The 16,082-nt window shown below is 38.7% G+C and overlaps 1 protein-coding gene across 1 annotated transcript; it reads right to left on the bottom strand.

Moving 5' to 3' along the window:
* Nucleotides 1–1,492: 1,492 nt before the first annotated feature.
* camk1gb (calcium/calmodulin-dependent protein kinase IGb) lies at nt 1,493–11,770 on the bottom strand. The gene is made up of 12 exons (XM_085392594.1): nt 11,546–11,770; nt 9,544–9,655; nt 6,167–6,292; nt 5,915–5,989; nt 5,680–5,818; nt 4,119–4,242; nt 3,904–3,979; nt 3,591–3,703; nt 3,425–3,503; nt 2,355–2,442; nt 1,638–1,987; nt 1,493–1,550 (listed from the first exon to the last, which is right to left on the bottom strand). Exons 1-12 carry the CDS (start codon nt 11,667–11,669, stop codon nt 1,493–1,495), a joined length of 1,464 nt encoding a protein of 487 aa, XP_085248720.1. The 5' UTR covers nt 11,670–11,770.
* Between the last annotated feature and the right edge of the window lie 4,312 nt (nt 11,771–16,082).

Genomic DNA, 16,082 nt, shown 5'->3' with positions numbered 1-16,082 from the left:
AGAAGAAGAAAAAATCTATTATTAGAAAGTAAACACGTCTGAACAAAGCCTGTTCAAACTGTAGTTTCCTGTTGCCTACCTGGCAGGGATCCAGTGTGGCCTTCTGCTGCTGTAGCCCATCAGCTTCAGGATTCAATGTGGTGCTAAATGTGCTAAAAAGGATCAGTATTTTGTAAAATATGCAGACCAACTCATCTGGCACAAGCAACAATGCTACGTTCAAAGTAACTTACTGCAAATCACCTTGCTTTGTATTCTCATCTTGACCATGCATTGAGCTGCCTGCTGATTATACTGTGATTGATTAGCTAGTGTATGTACTGGCAATAGCTTAATTTAATTTTGCAAAGTCTACCATTAATTTGTTTACCAGGAGTGAAGGTAAAACAACCACAGCAAAACAAATGCAGATCCTTTATTTTTGAGTATACAGGATTCCCAGCATAATACATATATAACATGAATATATGTTAAATCCATCATTACAAAGCACATACCAAGACAAACAGCAGACTGCCCAAAGTAAACCGCTTACAATAAGTGAATAAACATTTCTAACAATAGACTTTACCTGAATGTAAAAGTTCTAGTAGGTTTATGGCATTTAATGAATATACTTGTGGCATTTACACTGTTAATGATAGGTTTGTTTAAATATACATTGTTATATATATTTTTATTTCAAATTTGAATTTGATCTGCTCTATTTTATTTTATTTTTTAAAAAAAGAAGCAAATAATTAAAAAAATAAATTAGCGAAACAATTAACTTAAAGAAAGTAACAAAAATATGAGACAACTTTACCATATTAAATTACATCAGTATGGCTTATTGGATGCAGTAAGCATGCGGTTTTCTTCAAGTACAATAATTGTCATTGACGTCATTGTGTGTATTATTTTAAGCATGGAACCATGAACACAAAGTGTTCGGATGATCTGACTTCTGCCCCATCAAAAACCAGTGGTCAGGAACATCGTCACCATAAACAACATGGATATTCATGCAAAGCCCGGCTAGAGATGAGCCCATTTAATCCATTGCTTTCCGTCCTAGATCACACAGTTCTGTTGAATACTGTCAAAAATGTTCTGGTTAAAAATGAGACTCGTGCATCTGAGCGTGTGAGTTTCGTTGTGGTTTGTGTACTTTGGTGTGGTTTTGGGGAAGCTTCCTAGGCACTCTCTCCAAAATAAAATGCTCCACACAGACTGTGGATCTCCCACACCGCTTGAATCAACCACTTGTCGTTCTCAGTACCTGGGAGCTGCTGACGCAAACCAGCTGTATGCTGGGTCAAAACAGCAACACTGACCTGTAGAGGGCAGAAATACATTCAGGGTGAGAAATACATTTTTCACCATTAAACTGTAGTTTAATAATAAAAGTGTAATTTAAAAACAGTTTAATGTATTTGTTCATTATATCCACATGCTTTAAGTGTACCTACCAGGTAAAATGTTTTATTTCCATGTAAACTCTGTGCAGCTTTCACATGATGGCGCAAACACCAGTTATGGTCTTGCTATTATTGTTTTTTTTACCGTATCTAAAAGCAAAAGAGAAATGTTTTAGTCAGCCATATTATAAACTCAAAAGGTCAAAGGTCACAATTTGATATAAAACAGCTACAAACCCATTCAGGTTGGCAGGCTCTGAGTGGTACACATGCTTTCCCTGTTCAGCTATTGTAGGTGCGTGTTGTGCACTGCAATGGCTCTGACTGGTCTTCAGTGGGTGGCAGTGGCTCTTTAGTTCAACATGGCTTGTGGGCAAGGACATGTGATGTGTCCCCTGCACACTCCCGTTGACCTCTGGCACCTTGGGCTCAACCTTGTCTGGATCAAGATGTTTCCGGTTTTTCGTTGGGGAGGACACGTCGATGACCCTGATGTCTGGGATGCTGGCCTGCCTCAGGACCTGCTCTGAGTGGGCCAGCTGCAGCTTCTTCATGTGGTTGATGGCAACAGCAGCATTGTAGGCTTGCTGTAAAAGCGAATATAAAAAAGAGGTTGAAAAATAGCCTAGCTTCACTTTAGATGTCCTTATATATGGTGATATTGAGTAGACATTAAATGAAATGTCTTGTTCATTTATCATTGATTGATAAATTATAGATTCATATTTTAGGATCTTTTCTTCTTCTTTTTTACCACTGAGCAGCCAAGTGCATTTGATTTCCTAGGCAGTGTATGCACTACATCAGCCCTTAGTGCCCTCGATTACTAAACAGTATCTTATTAAAGTCTCCCTGGCCAGGAAGGATTTAGGTTGGCACCCGATTAATCTACTATAAACTGCAGGTCTTCAGTAAGGTTACCACACTGAAGCCAAGAAATCCGTGCAGACTAACCTTCCACTTGGACTTGGCAAAGTTCTTTTGAATCTGAACGCTGACGGAATAGTAGATGTCCTGGCTCCGAGCTGTCTTCCCAATAATCCTGGAAAACGAATGACGGCACAGAAAGCTTAAATTTATTTTAGGTAGAGATTAATTCTGAATGCATTTGTAACTGGTGCTGGGCAGGAAGATTGATGCCTCCTGTGTGCAGTGCCACTAAAATGTTAATTGTAGAAAGTTATTTTATGATCAGGCTTAGATGACATTTTATGGACTATTACACATTAACTGTTACAACGTAATAATTCAGTGACAGTTGTGAATTTTGCTCGAGACATGCTACTATACTGCACAAAATATGTACTTATATTACAAAAAGGGAGTCATTAATAAAAGATAATATGTAATTATTGTTTTGTCACAACTATACTGGTACAATGGTGGGTTTTCATGTCTTGATGCATGCTCAATCATCCAGGAAAGTAAATCCCCAAAAGTTGATTCTGTTTATCTGGACGTAGCGTCTTCAGTGATGTCTTCAGTTTCAGCGGACTGCAGGTTTGATTGCAGCCATTCCCCAACTCTCTGCAAATGGTACTCATGGCCATTGATCAGTGGTCTTTGATCAATGCTCATTAGAATTTGCATATTAATGATCAAGGAACTGAACTCCCAGCCCATTGTTCCTTCAATGGTGCTAATTTCAGTCATTAGGCAAATGAAACATTTCTCCCACTGTAAAAAACGCTACGTCCTAATGAACAGAATCAACTTTTGGGGTGGGTTTTCATATTAAATATAATCAGAATCTCAAATAATGAGGTTTAAATGCTGTTTTTTTGTCTGCTTTTGGCATTGGGTCATGTCAGTGAGAGCAAATGTCCCTAATGTGATAGAGGATCTGATAAAAAGAGAGAAAATGCTAAATTGTCTTGTTGAAGACTGTGAATGAACTGATTGTCAGATAAAAAAGGATTACAGTAAACTATAAATAATGCCAAAAAGTCCAAAAAATGTCAACATGGGTGAAAGGAGCATAATAAGTTTCCATAATACAAGTGTAGTGTATGAGTGGTAGTCACCATGGATGTCTGAGCGCTAGGTCTGTAGTGTAGCGCATCTTGGGATTCTTCTGCATCATGTTACGAATAAAATCCTTGGCTGCAGAAAAAAACAATAGATACATTAGAGCTTAGACAACGCTGATTAGAAACACAGTCGGTGTGTGCCATCTTTCAGTGTAATTACCGGATTCAGAGATGTCGTCCCAGAATGGTGAGTCAAACTCATACTGTGCCTTCATGATCTTGGAGAAGAGCCGTGACTCACTTTCTTCATAAAAAGGGGGGTAACCGCAAAGTCTGAAAAAACCAAATAAATACAAACATTTAGCATCTGTGAAAAAAATCCCCTACATGGTACATGCGTGGACTCAATGTGCTCCATTTTTCTGTATATAGGTAACTGTGTCATTGCATAAGACACAGCTGGGGCCTTTAATCTGATCGTCTTGTTACTAAGAGAAAAATCTGGAGCAGGTGGTGAATAGCTTTCTACTTACAGGATGTAGGTGATGACTCCGATAGACCAGCAGTCAACGGCGTTGCTGTAGGGCTTCTGTGCCAAAACTTCAGGAGCTGGTTAGAGAAAATTTTAAAGCTATATCAGTGATTGCTCAAAAGCTCGTGAAGCATCGGTAACATGCAGTATGACCCACTCTGAGGGTCTAACTCAGCGAGTGTGAGATTATTCCTCTAGAATGACATGTTTTCTTACCAACATATCCTGGGGTGCCACAGGCTGTCGACATGATGCCATTGTCTACCATCTTCGACAGGCCGAAATCACTGATCATGATCTTGGAGTTTTCCTCCTGGCTGTAGTACAGGATGTTCTCGGGCTGCACAAGGGAAAAAAGCAGGGACGAGAGCTGTTCACACACTGATGTCCTCAATGAAGAACTTCTCAAATAGTTATTTCACCTGTGGTGGAACAAATTCTTAATATCTTACTTTCTGTCAAAGTGATAATATTGTAAATTAAGCCAAAGCAAGAGGGGGAAAAAATCAAAGCAGTATTATCTATATGATTAATGAGGTCTGGACTTCAAGTAACAGTTGAGCTTTGGGGTACCTACTGTTTTGCAAAGGTAAAACCGCTCTTTAGTTGTATGCTAAATAATGTCAACTATGTCAAATTATTTCTCTAAGAATTTCTCTCAAAGGTTAAGTTAGTTTTTCTGATGAGCTAAGAATTAAAAACCCCTTCAACATATGACCCTGTAAATGATATTCAGGTATGGATAATTACCAGATGGATAAGTCACAATGGCTCTGCCAGGCTGTTCCATCAATAAGCTGATAGTTATAGATCCAGTAATTCATTACCTTTTACGGTTCTAACACACCATCTTACCAGATAGTTTCTATGAATGCCAGTACCTCAGTTCCAAGCACCACTAAACCCTTAAAGCTCACTTTTGACCAACATATGTCTTTTAACCTGCACATAAAAAGTCTCCAGGAGGGCCCTCTTTCACCTGCATAATACTGTGTCTCAGAGTGACACTGAGAAACTAATCAGGCCATTTATTATTTCTAGGCTGGACTATTGTAATTTCTTGTTACCTAACGGCTGCAGCAGTCTCCAGCTGAGCCACACAATGGAGTTAGTAGCTAAAATGATTCTCTTCATTTGCCCATATTAGATTCTTTTCATTGGCTCCCTGTGAAGCACTGAATTGGTTTTGCTCCAACATGTCTTAAAGTCCTCATAGTAGCATATTGTCCCACTTTAGAACTGCTGTCAGAGAGCAGGTTTAATTGTGGTTCCTCCAGTTTAGAAACTACAATGGCAGGCAGAGCCTTCAGAAATCCTCTCTCCTGCGGCTAAAGACTCAGGCTGCTGGAGGATTTCCCATGATGTAAGGAGAATGTCTCCTCCACATGTATATCATTCATTTAGATCCTGCTATTGCACATTATTGTTTCTTTCCTCTGAGTGTATATATCTGTCTTTAAAGCTAAATGTTCCTGATGTTAAAAGTCCCATCAGCCAGCCAAACACCATATCATTTTTCATCTCTCCATGGACATCTTTTCCCTTTTCTCTGTCACCTTATCCCAACCAATTTCCCCCTGAGGTCTCCATTATGCTGCAAAGTGCTTCGTCAAGAAGGCAAATTGTTGGGCTTTTCTTTATAATACTGTATGTTGTCTATCTTTCTATCTAATGTACCCTCGGGTTTAAGGAGTAAGCATGATACAAATGAGTCAAATGTGATGTAAAGGAGAAAAACCATATATTTCACTAGTGTTTGGGATATTATCAGCCATACCTTCAGGTCCCGATGCACTATTCCGTTTTGGTGCAGATAGCTGACGGCCTCCAGCACCTGCTGAATCACTCTGCTGGCATCCTTCTCTGAGTACACCCCCCGATCCAGGATACGGTCAAATAGCTCACCGCCTGAAACCCTGGTACAGAGCCACCGCCAGCATTAAAACTATATGCTCCTTTTCCTTTTATGGTGATAATTTGATAATATTGGACACAAAATCTGGAATACTCACAGCTGCATGACAAGATAGTAATGCGTTCGACTTTCATAGAAATCCTCCAGCCCCACAACGTTCTCATGTTTAATTCTGTAAAAATAACATGATGCTTTCATTATGACATTGCTTTTATACCTATCACAAAGTTCCACATACTTGCAACCCAAACAACATCCAAAAAAACCCGACATCAATGGCAATCCTCCTCCTGTGCTCACGTCTGAGAGATGAAAGCTGGAGGCTCATAAAAATTCACATGTGAATTACCTTCGCAGCACAGCGATCTCATTCTCCAGATTCAGATCCCTCTTCTGTTTCTTTTTCACACACTTCATGGCGAAATTTTTTCCCGTCTTCTTCTCCTTCACCATGTAAACTTCTGAGAATGCCCCACTGCTCATTAACACATAAACACATATTGAAAATACATTACTGATGATGCCTTCACTGATTGCTTTGAAACAACACACAAAGTCTCCCTTGGTAAGGGGAAATAAGCCTTCTCGCTTATTACTAGAGGGCTGTTGTTAATATAACATGGGCACATTAACAACACAGAACATTGGACTCCTGTGTGTCTACTTTTATATTGCTCTCGTGCAACTGGGAGAAGCTATTCAGTTTCTCAATTTGTGCATACATTAAATGTTATTGGTTTTCAGCCAACTTTTATTTGAAGGGCTCATGTTTTAAACACATTATTTTTTAATTAATGACACATCCTATTTTTATTTTCTTTATGATTTAAAATATAATAATGCAAGTCCCATTTCCTGAATGAGGAAGTGCTGCAGGGTTAGTAGGACATTGGGAAATAGGCTGTTTTCTTCCTGCAGAGTTAGGAGATGAGACTGGAACATTCATTTCCATTATTTTGTTTGTTTTTCTTTTTAAGAACATAAACGTCAGACAAAGATGTCCTCTCTCACATTACTTCACACAGATGTGTTCTCAGTACTGGAACATTCTGCTTGGTTTAGGTGACTAAACTCCCTGGATTGAGCATGCAAACACCTACTCTCTAGCTGTGTATTCACCTGTGCTGTTCTCAGGAGTACAATCTGATATACTGATTCATACTGATTATACTGGCTCATATTGACTCATACTCACTTACTGTACTATGAGGTTGGCATATTTATTTATGTCCAGTTTGACATGATACATCTACATACATGCATTCTCACAAGCGTCTCTGGTGGGCAACGTCAAGTTGAAGGTTGCTGTAAACGTGAGCAAATGGTTTATGTTGAATAAATGATAAAGAGCTGGTTAGCTGTGCTTAGTTTGGAAACTGAGATAAGCAGCTGAATTTGCAGAGACTGTGAATAGTGTGGAGCCTTCCATAAACCATATGTATTTTTGTATAGATAAATACTAAAGCTGTAAAAGTCGAGCTAAGCTAACTGCGCATACAGGTTTTGATTCTAATTTACTGTATAAACAAGATCACCAGAAAAACATTTAGTCCATAATTGCATTTAAAGACTTTAAAGGCTTCTGTTGTGTAACCGTCAATAATGACTTTGTTTTTTTCTCCCTGTCGTATTACATCATTTAGGAAAGGAAACTTTCTGATACGGACTTCTTAGAGACCATCTAATTTAAAATCAACTCAGGGCAGAAATAGCAATATCAAAGGGTTTAATTAAGCTCTTGTAAGGACCTCTGTGACTTAACAATTCACATGTCAGGGGCTTATTATTGTGCGCTGTGCTCCTGTGTCCATGCTATCTTCAGCGTTGTCTGGGAATAGTTGTTCTACTGGGTGGATTAGGTGCTTTATCCCTGACGCAAAGGAAACGGTGGCAGGCTCCAGGCACAGAAGGTCAGCAACGGACCATGTGTAGGTCAGGTCACAGGCAGGTGTCAAGAACTATCGGCAGACCACTTTTCCCACGTTCATATAAACTCTAATTCCAGCTCAGTTTGGCAGTCAGGAACAAGCTGTCCCTTTCCCATTATAGCACTACTTTCCCTGAATTGCTTTGATTTTTGTTCCAAGGACCTACTTGAAAAAAATACTTTGACTTTCAAGAAAAATTGCCGGTCAAGACCTGAAAATGAAAGCTAAGCAACAACCATGATCAAAAAGATTAGGAGCGATCAGAAATTGCAAGAATTCACCCGACTGTGTGAATCTGAGTGCTTAGAATTCAGTACAGACTAAAATCGCACTGCTTTTCAATGCACTCTGGTGGTTCTTCTTAACCCCGAATAAACTCAGTCCCTATTTCCAGGAAACCATTAGGATGCTGTTTACACAATGTCTGATGAGGCCCAGTGGGAAAGACTGCAAAATCTCCAGTCCCTTCTGGAGTCTCTTGCTTTTATTGTGACAGAACACAAAAAAACGAAAATGTTCACCCGGGAATAGGCATCATTCAGAGAGTTCACCGAAAGCAAACTTACTGGGTGGCTCAGACAGCAGTAATCCAATCTGTCTTCTCTTCTAGGGGAGGTGCCACAGAAATAACCGCATTACAAGTAATTTTAAAATTTGTTTTCCCACTTTTACGTGAAACTCTTGGGTGTTCAAATTGTTTGGGGGGAATAAAAGTAATTGCTGTAGACCAACAGAACTGAACTGAACCAAATTAGATAACGCTCTTTGCTCAGGAGGGTGTTGCCTCCTTCACAGTCCAATCATTGATGATGTGTTAGATAAAACCTCTTGGCAGCCTCTTCAGCCCTCAGCACAGTAAGCTCTATTTTCTCACTCTGGCAGCACTCTAGCTTACATCATGATTTAATGTTAGTCTCTCACCAGTAGTTCTCCAGTCTATTGCAAAATACTCAACACTGCCACTGGTTTTTATCACCGCCGTGACAAAAATTAGGTGAGCGCAGGTGAGCGAGTGTCGACTGAATGTGTACAGCACAAAGTTAGATGTTAGAAAGCAATAACATTAGGTGGATTCTTATTTAGTTTTTATTTTTTAATTGCAAATGTGCCAGCGGTTCTTGGAAGCACTTCTCATTAATTCCAGCTCTGTTCTTCCCTTCATAGAAAATTAAACTGTCCTAACTTTGATAAATACTGCTGCTTTTTTTCATTTAAAGTCACTTCACTAATTGTTTAAACCCGGCACAGAATATCACGTTATCACATTATCACATTTTTCCTGTGCAAGTCTCCATCATATGTTGGCACTCAGTCATGAAAACTTCGAGAACCCCTGACCTCAATAACGATTCTACTGTCTTATTATTTGTGCCAGATTTATAATCAAATATTTACATTTTCCTCTGTTTTGTTTGCATATAAAAACTAAAAAGCAATGATTAGCAAATTTAAAAAATTACAAAAAAAAATTGTGAATGAACTGCTGCACTGATGCCAAAGCCTGGATCCCTCTGGAAAATCAGCCTAGTTGTCTAACAGTTAGAGCATCTTGCTGCCAATACTTAAGTACAGTAAGCCTTAGCATGTTAATCCAATCAAATCAGTAATCTGTCCTCTAATTCAAACAGCATGCTGATGGCTATTATCATGCCAGCCACTGCAGTTCACATCAGTATCAGTAAAATAAACCATCTAATGGTGCAAAGCATTCGCCAGGGAAGCAAAAAACTGTTCAGTTACTTAAACATTTTTTAAACTTTAATCAAAGTCATCTTACAGTGAGTTAAATGATACTTACGATCCCAACTCTTCCATGAAGTCAAAAACCTCTTGGATGTTTTCAGTGTTCTTCTTCCACACATAGTCGGCCTCTTGACGACCCATGTCTGCAGGTGCTTTGCCAGGGAATTCTTTTTGATGTTAAGGAAAAGCAAAAGACAGAAGAATAGATGTCACTCAAAGGAAAAGATCCACATTGCCCTTGTTTCCTTAGTTTATTTGCATACAACTGCAACAAACAAAAACCATCCAGGCTCAGTGTACAGGCTTCCTCGTCATTGTAAATGTAAACAAAAAAGTCATCTGGGATTATTGAAAAGTCCTAACAAAGCAGCTATGAAGGTTGACGCGTCTGCTGAGCTGCTCAGACTGTCTACAGGTGGGAGCAGCCGGTGAGACTGCTTTTGTCAGCCGGTCTCTGTCTGGCTGACAAAAGGTTAGCGCACTAATCCGCGCTGTAACTAGCACACAGGGAGGTGTAAAGCTATGCCGGGCTTGGCCCACATCAGCACCACATGATGCTGTATCATAAAGCTGTGTATCAACAAGGCTGATACACAATCTAAAAGCAAATGGGAATGAAATGTGAGACTAGTGTGTCACTTTTGTTTCCTGACATAAAAAAAAAAATCATTTGAAAAAGAAATTAACCTTTATAACTGTTGTAAATGAAACTTTTTAGAAAAGAAAATACCTTGCAGCTCAGGAATATATTCAGTATAATGAGAAAAATGATTGTATTTTCTCAAATGATGAGCATCTAAAACAAGAATGACTTGTTGAGTAGAACTCAATGTACTGAGGAGGATTAGGAACACTTTAGAAGGACAAGTTACTCAGTCTGATTTCCTGCCCCCTTTTCTCTTATATAACGGATTAACTCCTGATCTGTATACCTGACACCATCACAGGTAAAAAAAAAAAAAAAAAAAAAAAACTAAAAAAAACTTAGAACAGCCTAGAACAAATTATTTTAAATGTGACAATATATCTTAATTAATTAAGTATACTATTGCTAAAGTGGTATCTGCTGACAGTGGTATAAAAACATAAATTATATGAATAAATAAAGCAGAAAAAACAGTTTCAATTCAGTGCATATGCAAATTTACCAAAACCTAAAGCTCAGAAACATATTTATTCTAATAATCCAGTGTCCAGATTTATATACATAAATACATATGTAGACAGTGATGAGCACAGAGGATCTGATATGAAAGGGGTTTCCTGTTGTTTACTCCTCCCCTGCAGTACTTCTTTTCATCCTGAGCGTGTGTTGTTGTTTTAACAGCACAGATCACAACATAAAACTCAGCAGGGGGATCCAAAACCACAGTCAGCCACGCAAAACCTAATTTGCAAAGTCAAAACCTGCATCAGTGATTTACATTTTAATACATCCGGTTCCCTTTACGAAAACTTTCACCTTATCTTTGTCATTTATTCATCAACTTCACGCTTAAAGCTCAGCCACACGTTTCTGCCATCGTGCAAAAAAAAAAAAAAAAAAAGGTGGGAGAGAAAATCCACGTTATCTCACGCATAGGTACACCGATAAATGACGTGACTTGCAGCACGGAGACAGGCTCCTCTGTCAGTAAATGACAGCAGATATGTCCCGTGCGGTGCCTCGCGATACAGCATCGTGCATCATACCAACAGCTGAACCAAGTTCGCTGCGGCATCCGTGGAAAGATCACTCTGCGGCAAACAGGCGGATGATCAGATATTCAGATCAAGCTTGAAGCACACATCTGCCACGCCTGAGCAGAAACACTTCTGAATATACACACATAAATGTACTCAAGACAGATCTATTCAAGATGCAGGACGTTTAAAAACTACCCAATTTACGCGCAGAATATAAATTACACATCAGGTCCTCTGCCTCATCCTAGGCCGGAAAAAATCTCCAATCTGCAGCTCTTTAGATTTAATTACTGTAGTGTGAGACATCTGAAGACGTATAGTTAATTTAATAAAGAAGAGGTTCATTCATCAGCACGCTGACTGAGACTTACCTAGAGACTTTGCGCGGTTGGAGCTCTGCTCTGACTCTCCTGCCAAAAGCTCAGCGAGGTCTGGGGAGATTACTTTATCTGGGACCTTACAAGTACCTGTTGTTAAGTCGGAGATTACATCCATGAAGATAGTCGATGGGAGGGGCGGAGAGTCTCACAGGTGCTCATTGAGACTTGTGGCACAGTTGAGGCTGGTGCACTCGCTGCTGCCGCCGCTGCATCACATCTTTCCACACAGTTTCAGGTTTTATAGAAAACTGCGCTTCCTGCGTAGAAACGGCCTCCTATTGTAAAACAGCACGATTCATGTAAAACAGCCCACGCCGTGCTCACGACAAGCAAGTAGGCTGTATTTTAAAATATATGACGACTAATTTTTGATGATGCTCAATATAAAATAATTTAAAAAAAATATGACAATTTATAAAAGCTTTATACACAGGTTATGGTTGTTATGCAGAGTCTTTTTAATGTTGTGTTTAAATGCTGAATGAAAGTGGATTTTCTGCAGCTCTGTGACACCAATGAAGAGGAAAGACTTCAGCAACAAACTAAATATTGGTATATACATTAGTTATACATTGGTTAACGATTTAATTAATTAGCAATATTAAATTAAAATAAGTTACTGCCAGTGTAATAAATAATATCCTGGTGTATGAGTGACCTGTCAAAATTAAAGTTTTGTCTGCAAAATTAGATAATAATTCAATTGGATGTAGAGCTAACATTTCAAAACATTTTGTCTACCTGTAAAATATTAATGATTAATTAAAGTGGACCTATTGTGCTCCATCTTCATATTTTCATTCTTGGACTCTAGAGCAGGTTTGCATTATGAAAATACCCCTCATTTATCTGACATCTGTCTGAAACAAGGCTGTTTATCACCATGCCAACGGGAAATTCAGGTTAAAGAAGAAGCCATATGTGAACCTGATCCAGACTGAAGCAACGTGGAAAACAGTTCTGTGCTCAGACACATCTAAATTTGAAATATTTACAGTAAAACCTGGACAGTGCATCCTCTGGACTGAAGACGCGAGGGACCATCTGGGTTTTTGATCAGTACTCAGTTCAAAAGTCTGCACTTCTGATGACATAGGGGGTGCATTAGTATCGGCATCCCAATAATGCTGAAAGGGATGCAGAGATTTTAGAGTAACATATGCTCCCATCCTTACAATGTCTCTTATAAGCGAGGCCTTACACACTTCAGCAAGACAATCCTAAAAAGCATACTACATCTATTACAACAGCAAGGCTTTGAAGTTGAAGAATCCAGGTGCTGATCTGGGCTTTCTGCAGTCCAGATCTTTCACCGAATTGAAAGCATTTTGAACATTATGAAATTGAAAATATAACAAAGCAGATCTAGGATTGATCAATAGCTAGAATGTATTGGACACGTATGGGGCAAATGCCCCGGAGTCCAGCCAGCAGACGTCTCCTCAGTTCACAGACTGTTGTTAAAAGAAGAGGCGATGCTAGAGAGTGATAAATTAGTTATTTCCCAACTTTTCGGAGCTGTGTTGCTACCATCTTTTCCAAAATGATTGTATGTTTTTGTAACGACGCATTTTCTCACTTTAAACATTTAATCTGTTTCCTAATTTCTATTGCAAATATAATATGGGTTTATGAGGTTTTCAAATCATTGCATTCTCATTTACATTGTAAAATGTGTCCCAGCTTTTTTGAAGGTTGAAGATATTTTACACCTGGCTACCAACTGCTTGAAACCACAGTGCACCATCAGGCTGTGACAGTGTTGCATTATAATCTGTAGCCTGAGGAGGCATCCCTTAACAGGTTTATGCATTAATCTGCATTAGGTGCTCATGTAACCCTCCACAGAAGGAACCATACGAAATGCAATGACAACAGACAGGTCACACTAATAATACTGCAGGCCTCTGCTGCTCATGTATTCACTCCAGTGTTTGTGAAATGCAAAAGGTTAATTATTCACAAACAGCCTAGCTAAGCTAAAGGCTTCCTAGCAGACAGAACAAACCAGTTCAGCTTTAATAACCTTTATAATCTATGAGTCCTTTCTGATAAATAAAGAAATGCAGACATAACCTAAAGATAAATCCTGCAGGATTTTATCTGCCATCCAAATCTGCAATATTAACCTGCCAGGAGAAAATTAATCGATTTGACTACCTGCACATTTGTAATGTGCTGCAGCAGAGACTATTAAAATTGGCCTTGTTGTCATGGTTACCAGTTCAAAATGATGCCATGGTCACATTCCATTTCAGATGATTTTTTTTTAAGAATGACAAATAGTTGACGTCTTCTTTAATCAGAAGAGAAGGCACATAGGTCAGCAGTAAAAAGGCCCTTTCATGATGGAAGTGTCACGTTTGATGACAGATCACTCCACATAATTAGCACAGTTGCTAGGCTAGAGTTATTTCACCACGGAGATGAGCTACACAGAAAAATAGTTTTAAATGCCAGGCAGTTTTCAGTACAGCCAAGGATTTATCTCTTAATATTCTTTAAACCCTATATATTCCAACTGACTAACTGGACTAGATTTATTTATTTTTTAAGTGGACCTATTCTGTTCATTTTCAGCTCAATATGTTTTATTCTTGGACTTGTATTCGTGTAGCTTTGGACAATTCACATGTGAAAATAATCCTTATTATCTCATACTGGGCTTTGGTGCAGTTAATCCTGTTTGAAACAAACTGTTTTCGCTGCTCTCCCCTAGAGGCCACCTTTCCTTTAAGCCAGCTCAAACAAAAGATTTGAGCAGCAGGTGGGTGGAACTCTGTGCCAGAAATCTCTGTAGTAGGGATATCCTGTCTCGTTGATATCCTACAGATCCAGAAGAAAAAAAGAAAGTAGGAAAACATGTTAAGAATGAGTTGAAGGACGATGTTTTGACTCACTTTGGCAGAGTTTAATATGAGGAGCAGTTATAAATAAAAATTAGGCTCATATTAAGTTTACTGTGGGGCACATTTCTGTATAATAGGTTGCTCAGTGTCCACCTTAATCGGTGTTTACAGAGCTTTAAATATTTGCAAATATACATTTTTACTTTTATTCAAGCCTCAAATATGTCAAGTTTACCAGGCTAGTCTTAAGAATTGGCAACACATGTGAATGTGAATATGCTGACTCACTGCTGCTTCCTGTGTAGAGTCTGCATATTCTTCCTGTGCCTGACAAGTTCATTCCAGCTGCTTGCACCTTTCCAACAGTCATGCATGCAAGCTTGATTGATTATCCCAAACTGGTCGTGAATAGTTGTTTGTTACTCTGTGTTAGCCCTATATTAACAAATAATCTCTCCAGGGTGTACCCTACTGCCTAAAGTCAGTTGGATTGGGCCCCACTCTCTCTTGGATCCTACTGCACAAAATATGAAAATCGATATATCCTGATATGGTAAATTAATATGCAAATCAATTGGAACATTGCTAATGGATACATTATACACAGAGAAAGGACAGGAAACTTAACAAGTTAATTCATTGCATTAACTCTTTCACGCATAGTGGTCATGACTCAAAGGCTGTTTTCTTGTATTTGTGCCAGTGTTGATGGTATACTTGCACATAAACCACGACACTGGACACTGATGTGTCACTTCATACCAAATTCAGTCAAAATGTGTGTTGTCCACCTAAGTAGACATGTAAAAACCTCTTTGAAAAGTCCATGATTAAAAAAGTGAAGTTCAAAAATCTTTTTGTCATGCCTAAAGATGAATAAAAATACTTAAGAAAGAAATCCTATTGAGGTTGTCATAATTCATGCATGAAAGGGTTGCAGGAAAAATCAAATATTCTGATAATAATTGCAGAAAGTTATGCTCATCCATTTGGTCTTTGCATAAATGTTCATTTTCAAGGTTAGCAGGTGTATTTTGGAATTCTTGCATTGTTTTCTGTTACTCAGTTCCCTCACCAAAGTTCTTCTTCAAGTGAGATAGACCCCTAAGATAGATCTTTGAAGGGCGTTTTAAAGCATGATCTAAACATCATCTACATTAAGTGAATTGCAATGGTCACCGGGAAATAAAGACTGCAGGAATGTACATCTTCTGTAAAACCATCTTCAAATACAAAAAAGAAGGAAGAAGCACGAATCTGATTAAATTGTTCCCAGCTCATTTACTCGGATATTACCATCATTATCATTTACCTGCAACAACAAATTCTGAAATAAATTTCATAAAATACTTTTAATTGTGATACTTTTCAGTAGCTTTTCAATTCCCAACACATTATGCAGTAGTTGTTGACAAAGACTGATAAAACAGCGACTCATGTCGCCTTACATCATTCAGTGTGAACTTTTTAATCCCCGCAACAGGGATTATCCAAGACTATGTCATTAAAGGGATGTAAAACAAAGCTCCCCATTCTCTTCACAGGTGCAACAAAGTACCTTACACCACCTCAGGCGCTTAAGATCCATTGCAGCTAAATTAATGGTCAATGGGATTACAATAAATGGATCAAGGAATCTGTGCTCAGAGCTATATTTACACAGCTCCCATGTGGGAAAA

This window comes from Rhamphochromis longiceps, linkage group LG20, assembly GCF_057381845.1.
Source record: "Rhamphochromis longiceps isolate RC_006_pf linkage group LG20, R_longiceps_female_GT1.1, whole genome shotgun sequence".
In the NCBI taxonomy this organism is placed as follows: Eukaryota; Metazoa; Chordata; class Actinopteri; order Cichliformes; family Cichlidae; genus Rhamphochromis; species Rhamphochromis longiceps.
Note: the sequence above shows the minus strand (reverse complement) of the source record. Positions and strands in the feature narration are given on the sequence as shown.

Coding starts and splice junctions, on each gene's coding strand:
- camk1gb (XM_085392594.1), bottom strand. CDS start 11,669: ATGGATGTAATCTCCGACTTAACAACAGGTACTTGTAAGGTCCCAGAT. Junction 3,504..3,590: donor GGACGACATCTCTGAATCCG/GTAATTACACTG, acceptor TTTTTTCTGCAG/CCAAGGATTTTATTCGTAAC. Junction 1,551..1,637: donor GAGCCTGCCAACCTGAATGG/GTTTGTAGCTGT, acceptor TTTTGCTTTTAG/ATACGGTAAAAAAAACAATA.